The sequence below is a fragment of the Amphiura filiformis genome, chromosome 14 (genome assembly GCF_039555335.1).
Source record: "Amphiura filiformis chromosome 14, Afil_fr2py, whole genome shotgun sequence".
Taxonomy (NCBI): Eukaryota; Metazoa; Echinodermata; class Ophiuroidea; order Amphilepidida; family Amphiuridae; genus Amphiura; species Amphiura filiformis.
The window spans coordinates 50,097,076-50,118,594 of NC_092641.1; the positions used below are offsets into that span (position 1 = coordinate 50,097,076).

The 21,519-nt window shown below is 36.1% G+C and overlaps 1 protein-coding gene across 13 annotated transcripts in view; it reads right to left on the reverse strand.

Annotated features, from left to right (window-relative positions):
• LOC140170248 (uncharacterized) overlaps positions 1–21,519 on the reverse strand; it is a 244,712-nt gene that overhangs the window by 87,493 nt on the left and 135,700 nt on the right. Inside the window, exon 5 of one of the 13 annotated variants that reach the window (XM_072193602.1) lies at positions 840–3,998. The exons of 8 other annotated variants lie outside the window; for them this stretch is intronic. In XM_072193602.1, coding sequence (XP_072049703.1) covers positions 3,582–3,998 — 417 coding nt within the window. In that variant the 3' untranslated portion in view covers positions 840–3,581. Of the gene's footprint in view, positions 1–839; positions 3,999–5,462; positions 5,880–5,922; positions 6,525–12,647; positions 13,077–20,627; positions 21,048–21,519 lie in introns of those variants that run through there. 4 more of the 13 variants (XM_072193626.1, XM_072193604.1, XM_072193608.1 and 1 more) reach the window with 4 other exon arrangements.

Below are 21,519 nucleotides of genomic sequence, written 5' to 3' on the forward strand. Positions count from 1 at the left end.
GAATTATTTCCATCAATACCAATTTAACTTAACAGGTGATGTACTCCATTTTATTGTATCCCATGCATTCGCAAGTCTTCTGGAGCATGTCTGGAGGCTTTGAACTAATGACACGCAGGGCATAAATTGTAAGATTGATAGATGCCATTGGTTGTTGTTTAAAATAACTAACTGTGGATAATTCCTATATTTGAGGGGCTCTTAATTTTTCAAAATTAGAAAAGAGAACATTGAAAACCTATTTCTTTCCTAATATGGTCACGAATCTAAGAGCCCCAACGGTAAAGAGTCTCCTCTTTAATATGCAGGAGTCTATAGGTACCATTTACATTGGGAATCAAATTTGGAGCATTTTGCAAAAACATGTTGCATTCTGAGTGTTGCATGAAAATCTTTGGGTATATCATGTATTGAGTCAATCAGATATGAGCTAAAGGGGATTTAAGCTTGCAATTGCTAAAAGATCTATAAGCTCTAGTTTGGTTGGTTATTCAGACGATTACATCATGTAATTAACCAATGAGGAGCTCTGTAAGAAAGGGAGTAGTGTCTATGAGGTTAAGGAATCAACACAACAAATCAATATAAATTCAACAAGATCACAACTTTGTCTTCATTTACATTTTATTAAACTAATTCTCTGTCTACACATCAAATACAAGAAAATATGTTATATACACACAGGTATCTAAGTAAAACATTATGTCACTAGGGTAGGGATATCTACCAGACTATGTATGTCTCTAATGCTTTAAAAAAATTTTGTTTGCTTGCCCTCCACTGACTGACACAAAAGTGGCCAAAATTTGTTTTTTGTTTGCTTTTGTTTTGTAGATAAGTAGATTTTAATTTATAATTTGAATGGTCTTATATTACTTTTTCTGTATGTCAAGCTCATTTCAATGCTAAATTTGGCCAATAATATTCTCTTAAGAAGAAAATCATCACTATACCATTTATAACTGTAGTTTCTCATAAACTGTGTCTCATTCTGTACGCTGCAGTCATTCTAAGTGAATCCATTTCTATGGTGTATCTTGCATATTGAAGGTCTGACGTGGAGTATTCATTTATCTTTGCATATGACCTATGTTCATTGCCTACAGGCCTATACATTTAGAGTCATAAAAAAACTGACCGACCCACCCACCCCAAAAATCCCACTGGAAGGCAAGCAAACCATTTTTTTTTGCCTAATGTAAGTGCTCCAAGTACAGACCAACTTTGGATAAATTTAAGTCAAATGTGCTGTCCCAAAGTGGCCTACACATCTTATCACATCTACTGTAGCCCATTAAAAAAAATTCAGTGTACATGGTGGGCTCAAGCAAAATAAGTGTGGTGAAGGTGAAACTGTTTTGAACTTAAATATCTCAGGAATTGAATACTGGATTTTGCTTTGTGATTTCCAGAATTTTGAATATTGAATGCTAAGCCAATGAACAGTTATAATATAACATTCATTGTGCAAACAAACATTTTCTCTAATATACTTTTATTTTGCTTGATTCCATCACATACTTAATTTATAATTGCAGTAACAAATGTCTATATTTTACATTTCATTGAAAAATTACCATCAAAATGTCTATATTTTCAGCAAACTTGTTCTTAACACTTTTAGAAATTGATGAAGTTCTGTACATACCCTTATTTCTACTTCTATACAGTGGAACCATGTTTTGATGAGTCCATTGGATCCGAAACATAATAATGATAAAATTGGATGCTTTACGCCCAATTTTTATTGGTCTCGCTATGATTTTTATTGGAATAAACTACATCTCATGTTTTTTCACCTTATCCCAATGGGGTGTTCACCCACATTGACAATATGTGTACGCTTTTTTTATCTGAAAAAAAAGCGGAAAGGGGTCAGCAGACGATAACATAAAAAATTTTCAGGTGTTTTGGTGCAAGATCTGTGAATTATCTAAAATATGCTGCAAAGACTGGAAACATTGTTGATGTATCCTTAAGGAACCATTTTTAAAAATTCCAAAACTATGGGTATCAGATAAGAAAAGCGTCCTTGAAATGCTAAATGGGTTACATTTTCATGAAAATGGTCCTTGTGATAATGTATTAAATAGGGGCTAAATGGCATTAACTAAAGGCCTGTATTTACAAAATGGTGTGGGGTAGGCGTATTTTGACATTCCAGAATGATCACTGCATTGTGCCTTTCAAATGAAAGTGAACACCCAGGGCCCTTACCTAAGAATTGGAATGAGGAACTGCAAATCCGCTACAACATCAACAAGTATAATACATGCTGCAGAAATTCCTAATCTTTATATTCTATCTTGGCATTAGTACTAATGTACAATTTTCAATGAAGTTAAGAGCTTTTTATGTTCCATATTTACAATGTTACTTTACACACAAATTTGTCATCAACAACATTTTTGAATTAGGAATGAAAAAAATGCACCAAGAACAAAATACAAAATACATTTTTTTTTCATCTACAATTTGTACAATTTTTACAACTATGAATAATTGTTGAACATTATTTTTTAAAATCACAGCTTTACAAACAACATTACAAAGAGTTAAAATAAGCTTTCATCTAAAACTATTAAAAAAGGTAGCAATTCAGGCAACTGTACATTGTTTTGGTTGGTTTTCAAAATCTTTACATCATGACTAATCACTACCCCAATCCTTTCCTCGAATATAAGTAATCGGGAATCATGTTCAACATGAAGTGGCGTAACAAAAGGGGAGGGGGGGGAGGGTAACAGGGGGCTAATATTCCCCATCAGACATTGACCAAAGGGAACCCTTGATCACCCTAAATAAGCACCGAAAGATGTAATCTGTCCCGTCTCAAGTTGATAGTAACGCCATGTAGGATTTCGTAGTGGCACCATGAATAGCGCACACAAACCTAATCCTACGGGGCACACACATGCATAAAAGGGTCCATACGCTAGCGACGCAACAACATAAACGCATTGAGACGAACCTGCCACTGCGAAATCCAACATGGCATTACTCTCAACTTGAGATAAGACACACTATAGTCCCAATGCACTGACAATGCATTTTCCCCTTTGTTGCCCTCCTATTGTTGTAACTTAGTGACACTCCCAAGACAAGGAGAATGTGAGTCACTACCAAAATCAAAACATACCCATCACAAGATCAGCTTGAAATCAGCTTCCTAATGATTGTACATTTTGAATTGCTCATACAACAATAAACATATTTACAATAACTTTTTAAAGAAAGAAAAAAAAAAACATTTTCAAACATAATAATGAAATGTCTGTAATTCAAGAAATCTGAAAGTTTCAAATCTCTGCCTTTACTATCTACTCTCCTCTGTATATTTGGTGTTTGTTTCTCTTGGCATCATTTGAGCCTGTTTACCTGTGGTTGCATGTCCATCATGTGTTTGTTAGTGTATGGTTGTTTATATGCAAGTGAGGTGTGTGGGGTGTGTGTGCAATTCCATAAGATTACTCAAAACCTAGCATGCGACACCTCGATTTATCAGGTTTTAAAATGTGTTATTAAAAGTAAAGTATAAAATAGTTTAACATGTCAAAGGTCACATGGACCACAGCCAGCCACTACATCATAAGTTTAGCAGGCACAAGCTTCATAGCAGCAACCTGATGCCTCACAATTAAAGATACATACTTAGACAGAGGTTGATTGTATCTCTTTTCATAATACTCTGGAGAACATAAATCGGGATTTGCTTCTAAAATGGCCGCCGCTTCCTTAGGCGGCTTCTTAACATATACCCTAGAACGACCCTGACTGCCAACCGCTACAACTGTACCTAGACCCTGAGCCTGTAAAGCGATTGCTGCATCAAGAAACTGATCACAGTTGAATGACTTAAGAAACCTGTAGTTATTTAGAACGACTTGGTGAATTGTGATTGGACCAGCCGTTTGAAGCAACGCAGCTTGGATTCTCCGTGGCGTCACCTCTGTTTGCGGAGTCAATTTCCACAAAAGTTCCTGCTTTGTTGCTGTTTTCTGTAGGATATAGGAAAGAGAGTGTGTGACTTGGTGCTTAAACCTATGAGAACTACCTGCCAATTGGTCAAAAAGAAGTTTTCATAATCAATTAGACCAATCAGCAACATTGTTATTCAAATTTGGGCAAGTAGCAAAATATATAAAACAATTTGAATCTAAATGACTACATATATATTGGCATTGTAACAATTTTAAATTTCTTTAAAATTTTTAATCATTATGGTTGACTTTTCAAAATGATACTGCTCCAAGATCTACCACCTGAAGGAAGAGTCATCTCTAACACCTTAACACAACACAAGTCAAGTCAAGTCAAGATAGACCACAACACCCAAAAAGTTTTTGCCACATCCATGGGCAGCAAATTAAACCTCCTAGTGTCTATGGCCCTTGAACATGTTTAAAACAAAACTGCAAATTGGTTACATAAGAGGTTTTGCTTCAAACATGTTCAGGGGCCAAAGACACATGGGATGTTTTTCCTGCCCATGCCAGGGATGCAATAATGATATGCCACTTGAGTGAAAATAAACAGAGAACCTTCAGTGGATTCTGTAGAGAAAGATTTAGTCTCAGGGAAAAAGAAAAAGCCCTGAAGGAGACCATATCACTTCAAAGGTTACAACAAAGCCATACACCCCCTATGGAAGACATGATCTTAATCTTCTACACAGGTAGAGTGAACTTAAGATGGGGTTACCTGAATGGGTGACTCCCATTAGAAATCTACACCCCCTGTATGGGAGATTAAGGTTGTTGTGTCTGGAATGGGAGGTGTATGGATTTCAACTGGAACAATCAAATTATGACATAATAATCATCAGAATATAAATAGGCAGAAGATAATTTATTATTCACAGTGGACTGGTAAATATCATGCCAATTTTGTACACCTATACCCATCATTAGAAACATGTTTTGATTCAGTCAGTCTAGAAACCTTAAGGTAACAGGTGCAAATCCCAGTCATTTGTTTGTCTTGAATTGCCCAACTTGAAGGAAGGAACAGAGGTACAAGATCATTCACTATTTTCAACATTATAACAATACCATCAATTTAGAGTCATCATGAAGCGCTATGTTCAGTCTAGAAACCAATTTCAAATCTTAATCAAACTGTTTCAATCCTTGGCCACTTTGAAGAGAAGACAAATGGAAATATATAATAATTCACTCTTTCCATACATTGAACAAGTAAACATCACACCAAACTTATATGCATCATAAGAAACAATGGGGTTCAGTCTATTGAGTCTAGAGACCTGGAGGACCTGGGTTCAAATATGAGTTTTCTACATGTATTATTTTCTTAATCCTTGGCCAACTTATAGAATACAATGTGTTTTGGGACTACTTTCATTTGCTTTTGTTTGTTAATGTTGTCCTTGTAAATGGTTATATTTGCTTGTTTTTAGCCAATTGTGATACCAACACATATTTTTGTCAGCTATACCCAAATGCGTTCCGTGCAACACATCACATCATCAGCTTAGCTGAAACAAGTTTCATAGCTGCGAGTTGACTTCGCACATTCAGCGGGAACGACTTTGACAACGGTTGGTGATATCTGGTTGCGTAATAATCAGGCCCGCACAAATCGGGGTTGGCTTCTAAGATCGGCATAGCATCATTTGGTGTTTTTTTAACGAAAACTGTCAGCTTGCCGACTGACACTACCATGCCTAGATTCAGCGCTTGCAATCCATGCGCGGCTACAAGAAACTCATCGATTGCAACTTTTTTCAGGAATCTATAATTAGCATGAATGACTGCATAGATGGTTGCAGGACCGGCAGTTTGCAGCAAGGCCGCCTGAATGTTTCTTTGCATTGGCTCTGAATATGGCGTAAGCTTCCATGGCGGATCTGAAGTTGTTTCCTGAATAACACACAATAAGTAAACAAATGGAAAGTTTGTGAACATAATTTTGGCTTTTTTAGTGTTGTGTAAGCTTACTAAACAATATACAATGTGCTGTACAATTATTGTGACTGTAATTTGTGTATTATCTTTTGTGCTCTTGTTATGTTTGTTGTATTTTAAAATGACTCATCCAATCATGATCTGAAAAACCCCCAGTTAAAAGGTCATGTGTCAGAGTTCATGTTACATCATCTGTTTGGCTGATACCAGCTTCATGGCTGCAACTTGAGACCGCACATCCAAGGGTACTGTCTTTGACAACGACTTGTTATATCTTGTACTGTAATAATCTGGGCAACAAAGATCCGGATTCAATTCCAAAATGGCCCTCGCTTCACTGGGCGGTTTCTTTACGAACACTTTAAAGCGATTCTTAACCGTCGCGACCGTTCCAAGACCAAGGGTTTCCAGAGAGTACGCAGCCTCTAAAAACTGATCCACACCAATGTTCTTGAGAAAGGTGAAGTTTGAACGAACCACAAGATGAATGGTGATTGGACCGGAGGTTTGTAGCAAAGCAGCTTGGATGTTTCGTGGTGTCGGTGCCGAGTACGGCGTCAGTTTTCCTGGCGTGTAGGATGTGTGTGGACTAGAAGCTCTCTGCAAAAGCATAGCAAAACAAGTCATAAATAGAAAAAATAATAATGGTCATTTTTTTACACAAAGTACATTAATTCACTGAAACACAAAACTATTGAGACAACACTATAATTCATTGAAGTTCTCAGAATCTATTTCAACGTCAAATTACAGTCCACTCACTCGCCAAGCTGAATTTTGCCCAGAATATCATCAACCATGAACTCAATCAGAATGTCCACCACAAGAAACAGGTGAATTACCCCATGATTAAAGCCAGAATAATTATCATTGTATTTCAGAGATGACACTCAAGTTTCACTAAAAAACCTAAAACCGGTGAGATAAACCTTAAAAAAGCATGTGAATGCAGGCCAAAAAGCCCCAAAATGAGCTGAAAATAAAAACCAAACACTAGAATTCGGACTAACAAAAAACCTGATTTCAGGCTAAAACCTGAAAAGGAGCATCTCTGGTATTTTAATCATGTACCAATGTACTGCGAATGACGGTAAGTCATATAGAAATGAAATCATAGAACAAGACAAAATCCTCAATCATCAAACAAGAATGATATTTTGGAAACAACAGCTTGGTGAAATCACATGATTTTCTTATATACATGTATGTTACATCATGGTAAATTACTGACACAAATGAGTCACATGCATTCATAATTACATTGTTTTATTCTATCTAAAATAAGGTTCATTTTATGTCACAATGATTTCAGTAGCAAAAACTATAATGGTAATTACACTTTACAACTATTTTTACAACAAAAATACGGACTTATGGGTTGTCGCTAGTTGTATAGAACCCAAATTAAGCTGATAGTGATAAGCACTACAAAAAGTTCATATCCTCTATACCACACACATTCCTTTCCTTTTCTAATATTATTTGTTAATAAATTGAATTTGAAATTTAACTGAAGGGGACATTTACTGCATTACATTTTTTGTTGTTGAGGAATTCCAGGAAAAAATATTTGCCATGATCAGTAATGTTAAATTCTGTGAGTGTACCACAGATGGGAGCAGGGTTCCCGCTAGGTCCAAAAATATTATGGGGTCTAATTGGACCCCATAATCTGCAAAATTTGAAAACTATGGGGTCCCAAACAATTTTTGGGGTCTTTAGACACAAATTCTCACATGTTAATCTCAAATGATGGGGTCCAGGTGGACCCCATAATTTTAAAAATTTTGAAAATATGGAGTCCATTATGATTTTACTGTGCTAAAAGACCCCAAAACTCAGTGGGAACCCTGGATGGGAGAGATCAAGTAATTTTTAGTAATTTTAAGCAGCCTTTTTCTTCTGTTTTCTATATGGAAACACTGGCATGATTTTGCATGTAAATTTGGTAATTCCCAGACATCATATATAGATCTCGTGTGCCAGTCATAAAAAATAATGACGGTCAACCTACTTTTTGCCCAGCCAGAGGAATCAGCCAAGGGCTGATTTCAACCGTCACAACTATCGCTAAAAACTGAGTCGCTCCTGTGAAGAAAAACTGATGTTTTCTTAAAGACAAGCCCTGCCAGAGCAGTTCTTCTGGGGTGAACCAAACCTGCCCTGTTACCAAATTAATCATGACAAGGTTATTTCTGAATTTGACAGATGCTAATTGATGTTTAATGTTATTGCATCAATTAGCACCTGTCAAATTCAGAGATAACCTTGTCACTGATTAATTTGATAACCAGGCAAATTTGGTTCTGACCAAAGAACTGTTCTGGTGAGGCTTCCTCTTTAAGGCAAATTTAGCACATCTCTATGGGACTATGATTTGGTGGTGTGAAATCTTAAGCCCTGTATATTGAACAAATACTCTACTGACATTGTCTACTTTTATTATAGTCTTATGAGCTTCTTTCATACTAGTATTATAATAAATAGTTTTGTAGGCCTTGATTTGTTTACAATTTTGTTCTATATGTGAGACTACTTGTACCACTTGTCCATCCCTTTCCTCTAGATAACACTCCTTCCTGTTCCTCCCACGCGGCCACACCTTATGCACCTTTCCGTCCTTTTCCTGTAGGACATACTCCTTTACAATCTGTCCCTTTTGTTGCCTCCAACACATGCTATCCTTGTTGTAATCTGTTCCTGGTGGCAGTTGAGTTAGGTCTATTATGAAGCATTGTGAGTCACGGATGTTCGTCGGTAGGATCGTACAGCATGAGGTTGGGTCGGCGGTTAGAATGTGAATGATGGCGTGCTGCAGGACGACAGTGTTCTCGGCGTGGAAGTGTGGTGATGATGGTTTGCAGTTGTCGCACCTAAAATAAATGAATTTAAAAAAATACATATGATCAAAAACTGTGATGCACTTCAAGGGGTATTGTGGACATAGATTGTGAAAGTGGACATTTTCACACAACATTTGTTCTTGCTTTTTATGTTCCAAACAACTACTGTGAAAATAACAATGCGTGAATATATTCCTTATGCCATGAAACAAGTTGGAATCACAAAATAAAACAAGTAAAATTGTCTAATGTCTATTAGGCAGCTATTCCACTAACCCCTCAATATACTTAAAGGAACACTCTGGCAATCACAACATTATGCCTTATGTTAGAAAAATAATTATCAAGCACAAATCATGTGGTTTTATTTAAAACAAACTAATATTGACTTTAAAAACTAATAAAAGCAGCTGTCTCTCACAACCCGATATTCAAATTTCCCGGGCACCGAAATTGCATGTGGCAATGACGTCCCAGTAACACAATGAAGGCTGTCGACAATTGAACACAAAGAACCATGACATCATTGCCACAGGCAATTTCAGCGCGGAAATTTTGCGTGATGAAAGCCAGCAGTTTTTATTTGTTTTTATATATAGTCAATATGAATGTTTCAGATTTTTTTCACCGGAATTCGCAATGATAGTGATGTTACCCATTTATTGTGTGTGTGAAATTTAATCAACTTTTTTTACAGAAATTCTGGGGTATGACATCACAATTTTACATGGGCCTTTAATGCAGAAATGTTTGTTCTCTCTAAATTTATGCATTATCTAATCTACTTATGACACCCCAGAATTTCTATAAAAGAATAACTGCCAGGTGTCATACATGTATGTGTTCAATATAGAATGAAACTTTTTTTACAGGAATTCTGGGGTATGTCATCACAATTTTACATTAAACTTGTTTGTTGCCTCTAAATTTATGCACTATCTAATCTATGGATGAAACACACCAGCAATTTCCATACAAAATAGGTGAAATTGGCTAAATTCTACACACAACCCTACTTCGCATGTCCGGCATATGGACGATTTCCATTGAAGAAATATCACAAACATTTATCATCTAACATTTGAAATCCTTTGCAGATTCCTGTACAGGCTGTATCAAAATGATAGGTACCTAATTTTGATATCCATTGAAATGCCTATTTCTTCAAAATGCAACACTGCATCCACTTGAAATGGCTGCAATATACTGTTTTATGACATTGAGCTATTACAGTTGAAATCCATACATCTCCTATGGAAGACATGACCGTAACCTTCCACACAGGGAGTGTATTTAAAAACTCGAGTCGCCCATTCCGGTAACCCAATTTGAAATTCACACTCCCTGTGTGGAAGGTTAAGATCATGTCTTCCATAGGGGTGTATGGAATTTAAGTGGAATAGCCCACTGATCTATACATTATGTGGATCCCATCTTGCAACTTGATATACCGTGGTGTACTTTGGTTCACTGTAAGTTCAGCAGTGACATATGTGCGATTTTTCGCTGCTCGGAGTATCAAATCGCATGCATAAAGTTGGGTACTAATCATTTTGATACACCCTGTATATTGAGACCATTTCGCCGGGTGCATTACATAGTGACGGATCTGCACTTTACGGTAAGATCCACAGCGACAGATGTTGAGATCTCAAAATAATTGTGTAAAAAATAGTGATGCATACCTTTGGCAATCTATTATATGTGTGATATGTACGATATTACTACATTTTAACATTTTGAAAATATCTTTCAAGGGTCTACTTTTAATAGACACATGAATTACTGAACATTAATGACAAGTTTGTAATCTATGCCCACTACAATTTACCTACTCAACATTTTCCCGAAGCCAATTTTTTGATAAATTTGCGATCAACATGCGTCACTATGTAAAACACCCTGGGTTTGACATCAGTCACTATGTAATGCACCCGACGATTTGTGTAATTTAAACCATGGTTTTCATTTCAGATGGGTAGGAAGGGTCAACCTTGTGATAAAACTAATTTCCTTCATGGGACGTCATCAATATTTTGGTTTGCTCCCTTATTGGGCTATTCCAGTTGAAATCCATACACCTCTGTTGAAGACATGACCTTACTCTCCCAAACAGGGAGTGCAAATTTCAAATGGGGTTACCTGAATAGACTCCATTTGAAATCTACACTCCCTGTGCGGATGATAAGGGTCATGTCTTCCATAGGGGGTGTGTGAATTTCAGTTGGAATAGCCTTTTTTTTTTAATCCATGTACTCACATGTCAAACTGTACTTCATCAGCATACACTTCATAAGGTTTTTGGGCTCCTAAATGAAAACAAAAATATTCCTTTAAAAAATGTTTAGGTTTTTGAAATGTTTTTTTAAAGCAAAAGTTAGTGGAAAAATAAAATCAAAAGTGTTCTTACCTTCAAATCTTGATTCTTCACTTCAGCATCAATTTCATCCTTTTGCCCCCCCCCCCCCCTAAGTTCTGACACTGTAGACAAGTTTCGACTAGCCAATTGAATGAGCATTTCTTGATTTTTTAAGATTTTGAATTTTGTATATGGGGATTGTTTGTGGTGGTGAATATTATAATTATTGTAATAATTATGCATATGTCACAAAGATTGATTTTGTGTCACAGCAAAAATGGTGTTTTGTCTGGGTGAATGTAGTAATATTATTTGTTGTACATGTTTAAATCAAATGAATATATTTTGCTATTTTGCTACCAAAATCAATGTTTTCGAAGTATTTAATGTATAGTTTTGCTATTTTACTAGTCTTCTAAAATCCATGTTTTCAAAGAACCAACTGTATAGTTTGTTATGTGCTACCAAAATCAATGTTTTCAAAGAATCAAATGTATAGTTAAAGTTGTGCTATTTTGCTACCCAAATCAATATTTTCAAAGAATCAAATGAATAGTTTTGCTATATTGCTACCAATATCAATGTTTTCAAAAAATCAAATGTGTAGTTTAGCTATTTTGCTACTATAATCAGCGTTCAAAAACAAGTTGTGTTTACACCAGTAATAAAATATTATGTGCCAAAGAATGGAATCTATATTTCTGCTATTTTGCTACCAAAATAAATGTTTTCAAAAAAATCAAATGATGTATAGTTTTCCTATTTCGCTATAACCAATATTTTTAAAGAATCCAATTTATGTGGGGTTTGCTATTTTGCTACCAACATCATGATCAATGTTTTCAAAAAATCAAATGTACAGTTTTGCTATTTTGCTACCAACATCAATGTTTTCAAAAAATCAAATGAATAGTTTTGCTATTTTGCTACCAACATCAATGTTTTCAAAGAATCATATGTATAGTTTTGCTATTTTGCTACCAACATCAATGTTTTCAAAAAATCAAATGTACAGTTTTGCTATTTTGCTACTAAAATCAATGTTTTCAAAGAATCAAATGTATAGTTTTGCTATTTTGCTACCAACATCAATGTTTTCAAAGAATCAAATGAAGTTTTGCTATTTTGCTACCAACCTCAATGTTTTCAAATAATCAAATGTGTAGTTTTGCTACTAAAATCAGCATTCAAAAACAAATTGTGTTGACACCAGTAATATAACATACTATGTGTTAATAAATAATATTTATATTGTAATTGAAAAAAAAAGCAAAATCAGCTGGTTATAAAATTGTGCAAAAATGATGTAATTGTGCAAAAATGATGTAATTGTGCAAAAATGATGTAATTGTGCAAAAATGATGTAATTGTGCAAAAATGATGTAATTGTGCAAAATGATGTAATTGTGCAAAAATGATGTAATTGTGCAAAAATGATGTAATTGTGCAAAAATGATGTAATTGTGCAAAAATGATGTAATTGTGCAAAAATGATGTAATTGTGCAAAAATGATGTCGTCTTATATTAGGTTTCCATCACATAAGAAGCTGTTTAGGTACAAGCTTGTTAACAGCCAACTGATGTCTGATACCCAATGAAACCGTTTTTGACAACGTCTGACTGTATCGTTCCTCATAATAGTCCTGTGAACACAGATCTGGATTTGTTTCCAAAATGGCCGCCGCTTCACTTGGCGACTTTTTGATGAACACTACAGTCTTTCCAACTGACGTTACATCGCCTAAATTCAAGGCTTGTAATGCATAGGCAGCCTCTACAAACTGATCCACGCTGAATTTCTTGAGGAACCGGTAGTTTCCGGCGACAACAGAATAAATTGTGACTGGTCCGGTGGTTTGTAGTAGAGCGGCCTGGATATTTCGAGGTGTTGGTTCCGAATGCGGTGTTAGTTTCCATGGCTGTTTTGATGTAGTGTGATAATCAGTTCTCTGTATAATGAAAAGGTAAATAAAATTAAGCAAAAACCAATCCTCTGTGTCCTGTGTAGTTGATCATTATATACACTATTTTATATCAGGCTTTGTTTGCAATGTTAACTGCAATGTTAACTTCTTGTTTGAATGTTTGTTTGATGATGTATAGTTGTGGAGTAATGTTGTTAGAAGTTAGTAACAAAGTAACCCAGTATACATAAGGAATGAGGAACATCGATAGCATGCCTGAAAGGTCACATACATCAAGTACAGGCCTGAAAATCCTATCATTTTTCTTATCAACATCAAGATTACATTAAGAGCTGTTTCGGCACCAGCTTTTTCGAAGCAAGCTGATGACGTACAGCTAAAGAAATCGTTCTTGACAAAGGCCTGTTGTACTTCTTTTCATAATATTGTGGAGAGCAAAGATCCGGATTCAAATTCAAAATGGCCGTCGCTTCACTGGGAGGTTTCTTGATAAAAACGTTCACCCTTTTACGGTCACCAAGTGTTATTATAGTCCCCAAACCCAATGTGTGTAGGGTATTAGCAGCTTCAAGAAACTGCTCTTTGTCAAAATTCTTATTGTGAAGGAATTTATTGTTGTATACGATGACGGTGGAAGTGGTGACGGGCCCTGGTGACTGCAGAATAGCAGATTGGATGCTTCTAGTAGTTACTTCTAATTGAGAGTGTAACTTCCAAGGCTTGTCCTGTTTAGTTGACTGGGTGACTCTCTGTAGAATTACAGCAAAAAAATATCAGTTTAGTATTTACTGTTTTGAACCTGTCAAATATTTAAGCTAATCAAAATAATGCAAACAAATGATTTAAGTCTATGGCAGATATTAAAAGAGAGTTACAGCATTCCCTGTACCATATCTTGATAAGATATTGTGACGATATTGAAGACAACAGCTATATAATGAACAAACTTGAATAAAATATTTCGGAAGTAGTATAAACAGCTAGAAAGTGCAACATGAACACTCAATTTTTTACTGCCATTATACATATCACATCAACAACTGTTTTGACACAAGCTTAGCAGTGGCAAGCTGATGACGCACTGATAATGACACAGTTCTCGACAATGGCTGCTTAAATCTCTCTTCGTAATACTGCAGAGAGCACAGATCTGAATTCAAATCCAAAATGGCCGCCACTTCACTAGGTTGTTTCTTTATAAAAACTTTAAGCTTTCCTACGACAACTACTGTGCCAAGACCCAACGATTGCAAGATATTTGCAGCTTCCAAAAAGCGTTCCACATTGAAGTTTGTGCAGTGAAGGAATCGGTTGTTCGTAATGACAACAGCGGAAGTCGTGACGGCTCCTGCCGTCTGAAGAATTGCTGCTTGGATGTTCCTCAGGGTTGGTTCAGAGCGAGGAGTCAGTTTCCAAGGTGGGTCACGTACAAACTGGGAGCTGACTTTCTGTAGGATTATACCAGACAAAAGATGTACATATAAATGTATCAAAAAGGAAATATAAAGAGGGACAAAAAGGAAATATAAAGAGGGAGGGCAGCCTATCTGATGTGTCCTAGCAGGACATCAGTCAGTGCAACACATTAAGTATTAAAATGCAAGTATCACAAAGAATACATGCCTGAGAAAATATACAATAAATAAATTTTCTTTTATTTAAGAAGGAAATATCATAAAAGATCAAGATACTGACATATCAGAAATATTCTGACTGTAAATCTATCGGTGGAAGCGTTTATTTTGTACAAATTTTCAATTCAAGCAATTACTTTCTTATTTTCACAAGCAATCGGTCCTATATTACATGATAATGAGTCCTATGCTACTGCTCCATTGCATGTTCCTATATATATTACAGACTACATAATATATCTACCAGAAATATTATTTATAAGAATCCCTGACAAAGTATTTTGCTTGCTATTCAAGTTTCAACTACCGTAAGTAAGCTCTGAAATAAACTGGCTTCAAAAGAAACTTATAATTTTTTTTTTTGTCATATCTTAAAATCCTGTCTATAAAAATGAACAAAAATTACACACAGGATTACTTCAATACTGCTTGGACAACTGCTTGGTTACTGACATGTGTTTAGAGTAGAGTATTGAAGTAATCCTGTGTGTAATTTTGTTCATGTACAGGCTAATAATTGGAACCCAGCCTTTTGGGCTGTTAATGTGGTCAAGGAAGGTGTTCCATATCAGTGCAGTTTGCTGTTGTGTCAGTTGGACAACTGTTTGGTTACTGATGACCAGTGTTTAGAGTAGAGTATTCAAGTAATCCTGTGTGCGATTTTGGTTCATTTTTATAGAGAGGATTTTAAGATATGACCTTGTGAAAAATTATAAGTTTCTTTTTGAGGCCAGTTTATATACATAATTATTCTATATAACAGCAAAGAGGAAAACAAAACAATGACATGTGGAACATCCAGTATAATACAGCTACCGAGATACAATCAACCAAGGATCTCTATCAAAGTATTGTGCCTGCATACAACAACTAATCAAGTTTCAACTACTGGAAAGTCTTGAACATAAGCAATGGCATACACAAGTGTTTTTGGAGCCACTGGAAATCAGCACATTTTCATTTTGTAAAGGTAAAAAGGGTGTCAATGGTGCAATCAAGTTTCTTGGATACAACTCCAAAGATGTACTCAATCAAATTGAATATTCTACAAATACTACATGTAAATTTCAAACAATAGCATTAATTTGTTCCAGAAAAGATGCACTTGCCTATACATTATTGTGCAACATCAGTATTACTATGATAATTTAACTACTCAAATACAACATTTTGTGTTGCCTACATCACATTAACATTTGCTAAAGTATAATCATATAGCTTCAGCAAGCTACTGAGTGATATCAGGGCTGTGACACTCGTATTTAATCTCTGTATAAAAAGTGAAGTCACTTCGCCGGCATTCCAGTAGCATTCCACGGCTGTTTGATAGACGGTTGCTAGGGCATTTGAGTGCGGGTTGCTATGCAATCCAGTGCGTAGCCTAAAACTTACGTACTTGTGAACGGCTATGATGCACGTTTGGTCAAAAGGACTTATCCTGTATTTGATTGACAGTTGCTAGGGCATTTGAGTGGGCAAAATTTGATTGGTCAATCGTCAGGTTAAAATCTCCTCAATCTTGAACGACTGTCGAGGAAGTCTATTTCGAGCTATTTTTCCAAGATGGCGCACATCGACTGCCAATTATTCGGACCCTTCCGGCAAAAATACAGCTTATTTAGCCAGTCTCATCATGGGGTAATCGGTTATAATATTTTCCTAGCATATTAAGGTAACTCCTCAGCTACTTGGTTTTTCAAAATATGATAGTAATGGAAAGAAACGACCAATTGTTCGCTGTTTTTGGCCATTTAATTTTTTTTGAAACGATGTCGTAAACATGCATCAACTCTTCCACAGAAAATACACTCCTACACAGCGCGTGCCATCACATGCATGATCTTGCATTGGCTGTGTGACTGACTTCATTTGCGCAGACGAGTGGCTTATCCTATAGTATATTAGTACTCGAGAATCCTTGGTGATATGCTGCCAACACAATGGATAACAGTTTTCAATGGGCTATTCCATTTCAAATCCACACTCCCCTTCAGGGGGAATATGAATCTCAAATGGAATGAGCACATCAGGTATCTCCATTTGAATTTCACACACCCTCTTGAGAAAGATTCAACCAGAATCTTCCACAGAGGGAGGGTGAGTTTTAAATGGCGCTGCCTAATGTATTTATTCCATTTGAAATTCATACTCCCCTGTGGAAGATGTTTCAAAAATCTTCCACAGGGGGAGTGTGGATTTTAAATGGAATAACTCAATGTGACATGACTTGTGGCGCTTGGATGATACTGTGTCAAGGTCATGCCTAATTCCATATTAAAAAAGCGCTATTCGTAGATTACGCACTCCCACAAGCTCTGAAGACTAATTTGCTGTCTCAGCAAAAGGTTTGCAGAAGCAAGCTTGTGATGAACGCATACACATAAGCTGATTATATCTCTTGCTGTTTTGGCACAAGTTTTGCAGAAGAAAGTTGATGATGCAAACCAAGAGAGAATGATTTTGACAAAAGTTGCTTATATCTTTTTTCATAATACTCCGGAAAGCAAAGATCCCAATTTAAATTCAAAATAGCTCCCACTTCACACTAGGTGGTCAACCAAACTATAATTACATCAATGATCGATTGCCATTTTGCCACAAACTTTGCAAAAGTAAACTGATGACGCAAACCAAGAGATAATGAATTAAAAAGAAGCTGCTTATATCTCTTTTCATAATACTCCGGGGAGCAAAGATTCAAAATTCAAAATGGCCCCATTTCACACTAGGTGATCTACCCAACTCTGTTATTGTTACATCAATTGTTGTTTTGGCAAAAGTTTTGCAGAAGCAAGCTGATGTCGCAAACCAAGAGACAACGTTTTGGACAAAGGTTGCTTATATCTCTTTTCATAATACTCTGGTGAGCAAAGATCAGGATTTAGATCCAAAATGGCCACCACTTCACTGGGTGGTTTCTTGATATAAATTTTGACATGAGTTCTGCCAAGTGACACTACTCTTCCCAAACCCAATTCCTGGAGTGCATTTGCCGCTTCTAAAAATTGCGCTTTACCAAAGTTTGTATTATGAAGGAATCGATAGTTGGTAATGACAACAGATGACGTTGTGGCAGGTCCTGCTGTCTGAAGTATTGCTGCTTGGATGTTCCGCAGGGTTGGTTCTGAACGGGGAGTCAATCTCCAAGGCCGGTCACCTGAATAGCAGACATTCTGTAGGATTATACCAGACAAAAGATGTACATCAATCGTATGTCCAAGCGTAACATTGGGCTATTCCATTTAAAATCCACACTACCCCTGTGGAAGATTTTGGAATTATCTTCCACAGGGGGAGTATGTTTTTCAAATGTAATTGCCAGGGTTAATCATTTTGAAATCCATACTCCCTGTATTCGGCTTTACCTACATCTTCCACAACTTGAGCATTTCAAATGGAAGTTACCCAATTATCTATTCTATTCAAAACTCGTACTCCCTCTGTGGAAGACTTGGGCTAAATCTTCCACAGGGGTAGTGTGGATTTTAAATGGAATAGCCCATTGCATCAAGGTACTGGCACTGAGACTGAAATATGCCTGGGACTATAAATTAATTTTGTATGAATATTATAATTTACTAATCATTTTCAATTTTTACAAGCAATTGGTCATGATTTTGAGTCAGGGGTGTGTTTGTGAGCTTGTGTGACTTTCTTGTGTATCTTTTTCAGTATAATACATATTTTCTGTGTCTTTTTTTACATCTTATACATGTGTCTATTTTTACATCTTGTGTGACTTTTGTGTGTATCTGACTGTTTAGTGTATTTTTGCTTGTGTGGCTTTTTCCAATACCTTTAAAAATGGCTTCTATACCCCTCTGAAAATGACACACAAGATGTGTTTTAACAGAAAGAAGACACACAAGTGTATCTCTGTAAACACACCAGCACTACACTGCATATTACAGTGTTCATAATAATATCCTATCTTATCTTAGTTTGAACTCTTAGTTATTTTGTTCCACTGAGATGTGGGTATTATTGTGTATATCTTCGGTGTGGAGGGGGGTGCATCAGTAGGCATGAGGGGTGGGATGCTCATGTTACTAAAAATGCCATTATTCAAGTTAAATCACCTAATCCTAGAACAGCAAAGATTTAAAAAAATGTGTTACTGAGAACACACTCTATTATTTACAGCAAAGTGGAGAAACAAAATGATGCTCATGATACTAACAATGCCCGAAATACAATATAATAAAATAATATGTCCTAGATCAGCAAAGTGGAGACACAGAACGATAACATGTTGAACAACTGGTAAAATAGCTACTGAGATACATTCGACCACAGATCTCTAACAATGTATTGTGCCTAATAATACAGCCGAACCTCAGTAATATAATCAACACGTAGCAAACATGATACATTCAGCCAAGGATCTCTAATGAGAATATTGTGTCTAAACATGCTTCCAGCAAGCTGATGAAATGATACTAATGACTAGCTTAGTTCTCTACCAAACGCTAATTACATCAACTGCTGTTTCGGCACAAGCTTTGCAGAAGCAAGCTGGTGCCGAACACCTAAAGACAATGTTTTAGACAAAGGTTGCCTATATCTCTTTTCATAATACTCCGGTGAGCAAAGATCTCGATTTAAATTCAAAATGGCCTCCGCTTCACCGGGTTGTTTTTTGATGAAAACATTCACACGACTTTTGCCGCCAAGTGAAACTACTCTTCCCAAACCCAAAGCCTGGAGTGCATTTGCAGCTTCAAGAAAATGCGCCTTATCAAAGTTCCTATTATGAAGAAATTTGTTGTTATATATGATAACAGTAGAGGTGGTGGCAGGCCCAGCTGTTTGTAGTATCGCAGCTTGAATGTTTCTTGTGGTTGGTTCCGAGCGAGGTGTCAATTTCCACGGCTCGTCAGATTGATGGAAGTCTTTCTGTAGGATTATACCAGACAAAATAGGTACAACAATGCATCAGTGACACCTCATGACACATGAAATCATAATGAGAAAGAAATATGAACTACAGTTGATTTGAGGGATGATTTTATTTTATCTTAATTTACAAAATCATGAAATTGTTGAAAATAATGTTTTCAAGTAATCAGCATGTCTGGTGTTTATATAATATCAATAACAATTAACATATCACAGTTATAGATATTATGTATTCTGGTGGAAGTAAGATTGTACAGTGTCAGAGTGTGTTGGGTGGGGTGGGTACAGTATGTGTGTTATTTATTGTGTGTGGGTGCTTTTCAGAGGAGGTATGCAGAATTATAAATAGGATGTTCACTCCAAGAACATCTGCCTATTATTTTTTAACCTCTATTATACATCTGTTGCCACTACAAAATATTTACCTACAAAAATATACAAATAATTGAAATAAAAAGTGTTACTAGTTTCAAAAGAGTATTTAAATTTTTAATCAACTTATTACATATTACATCAATAGTTGCTTTGGCACAAGCTTATAAACAGCAATCTGATGGCGTACTGCCAGAGACAACAATCTTGACAATGGCTGCCTATATCTCTCTTCATAATACTCTGGAGAGCAGAGATCTATATTCAAATTCAAAATGGCCGCTGCTTCACTTGGTGGTTTTAACCAATTTATTACATATTACATCAAAAGTTGCTTTGGCACAAGCTTAGAAACAGCAATCTGGTGACATACTGCCAGATTCAACAATCTTGACAAAGGCTGCCTATATCTCTCTTCATAATACTCTGGAGAGCATAGATCTATATTCAAATTCAAAATGACCGCCGTTTCCCTTGGTGGTTTTAATCAATTTACTACATATTACATCAACAATTGTTTTGGCACAAGCTTAGCAACACCAATCTGGTGGCGTACTGCCAGAGACAACAATCTTGACAATGGCAGCCTATATCTCTCTTCATAATACTCTGGAGAGCATAAATCTATATTCAAATTCAAAATGGCCGCTGCTTCACTTGGTGGTTTTAATCAATTTATTACATATTACATCAATAGTTGCTTTGGCACAAGCTTAGAAACAGCAATCTGATGGCGTACTGCCAGAGACAACAATCTTGACAAAGGCAGCCTATATCTCTCATCATAATACTCTGGAGAGCAGAGATCTATATTCAAATTCAAAATGGCCGCCGCTTCACTTGGTGGTTTCTTTATAAAAACTTTAAGCTTCCCTACTTCGACTACTGTGCCAAGACCCAACGATTGCAAGGAGTGTGCCTCTTGAAAAAAGCGTTTATAACCAAAATCTTTGTTATGTAGAAATCTATTGTTGTATTTGACGACGGTTGAGGTGGTGATGGGTCCTGCCGTCTGGAGTATTGCAGCATGGATGTTCCGTGACGTTAGTTCCGAACGTGGAGTCAATTTCCAAGGTTGGTGGACATCATTCTGTAGAATTATACCAGACAAAAGATGCACAATAATAATTGATCCATGCATGGAATTAAAATTTCACCTCTTTTTTGGTTGCTGTTGTGTATGTTTTAATGCCTTGTACATTTGTTTGTTAGGTGCTATCAGTAAATATGTAATATGTATGCTGTGTCATACATGTAGTTCACAGCATGACAGAACATTACAATACTAGAGATGTTGGAAAAAACAACACATTTCCTAATAAAGTCATAAACCAATTTTGACAAAAAACCTAATTTTGGTCGCTAAGAGGTGAAACACGTAAATGTTTTAAGTTTTTGCAGTTGATTTTTTTTTATTATTGTCACAACTTCACAAGGTACTAACACTCAAATGTCTACGTTTTTCAGTTTATTTTTTTATTATTATATTCACAACTTAACAAGGTACTAGGGAAATAATAATCAAAATACTCTTCTTTCTACAATCAACCACACTTATTTTA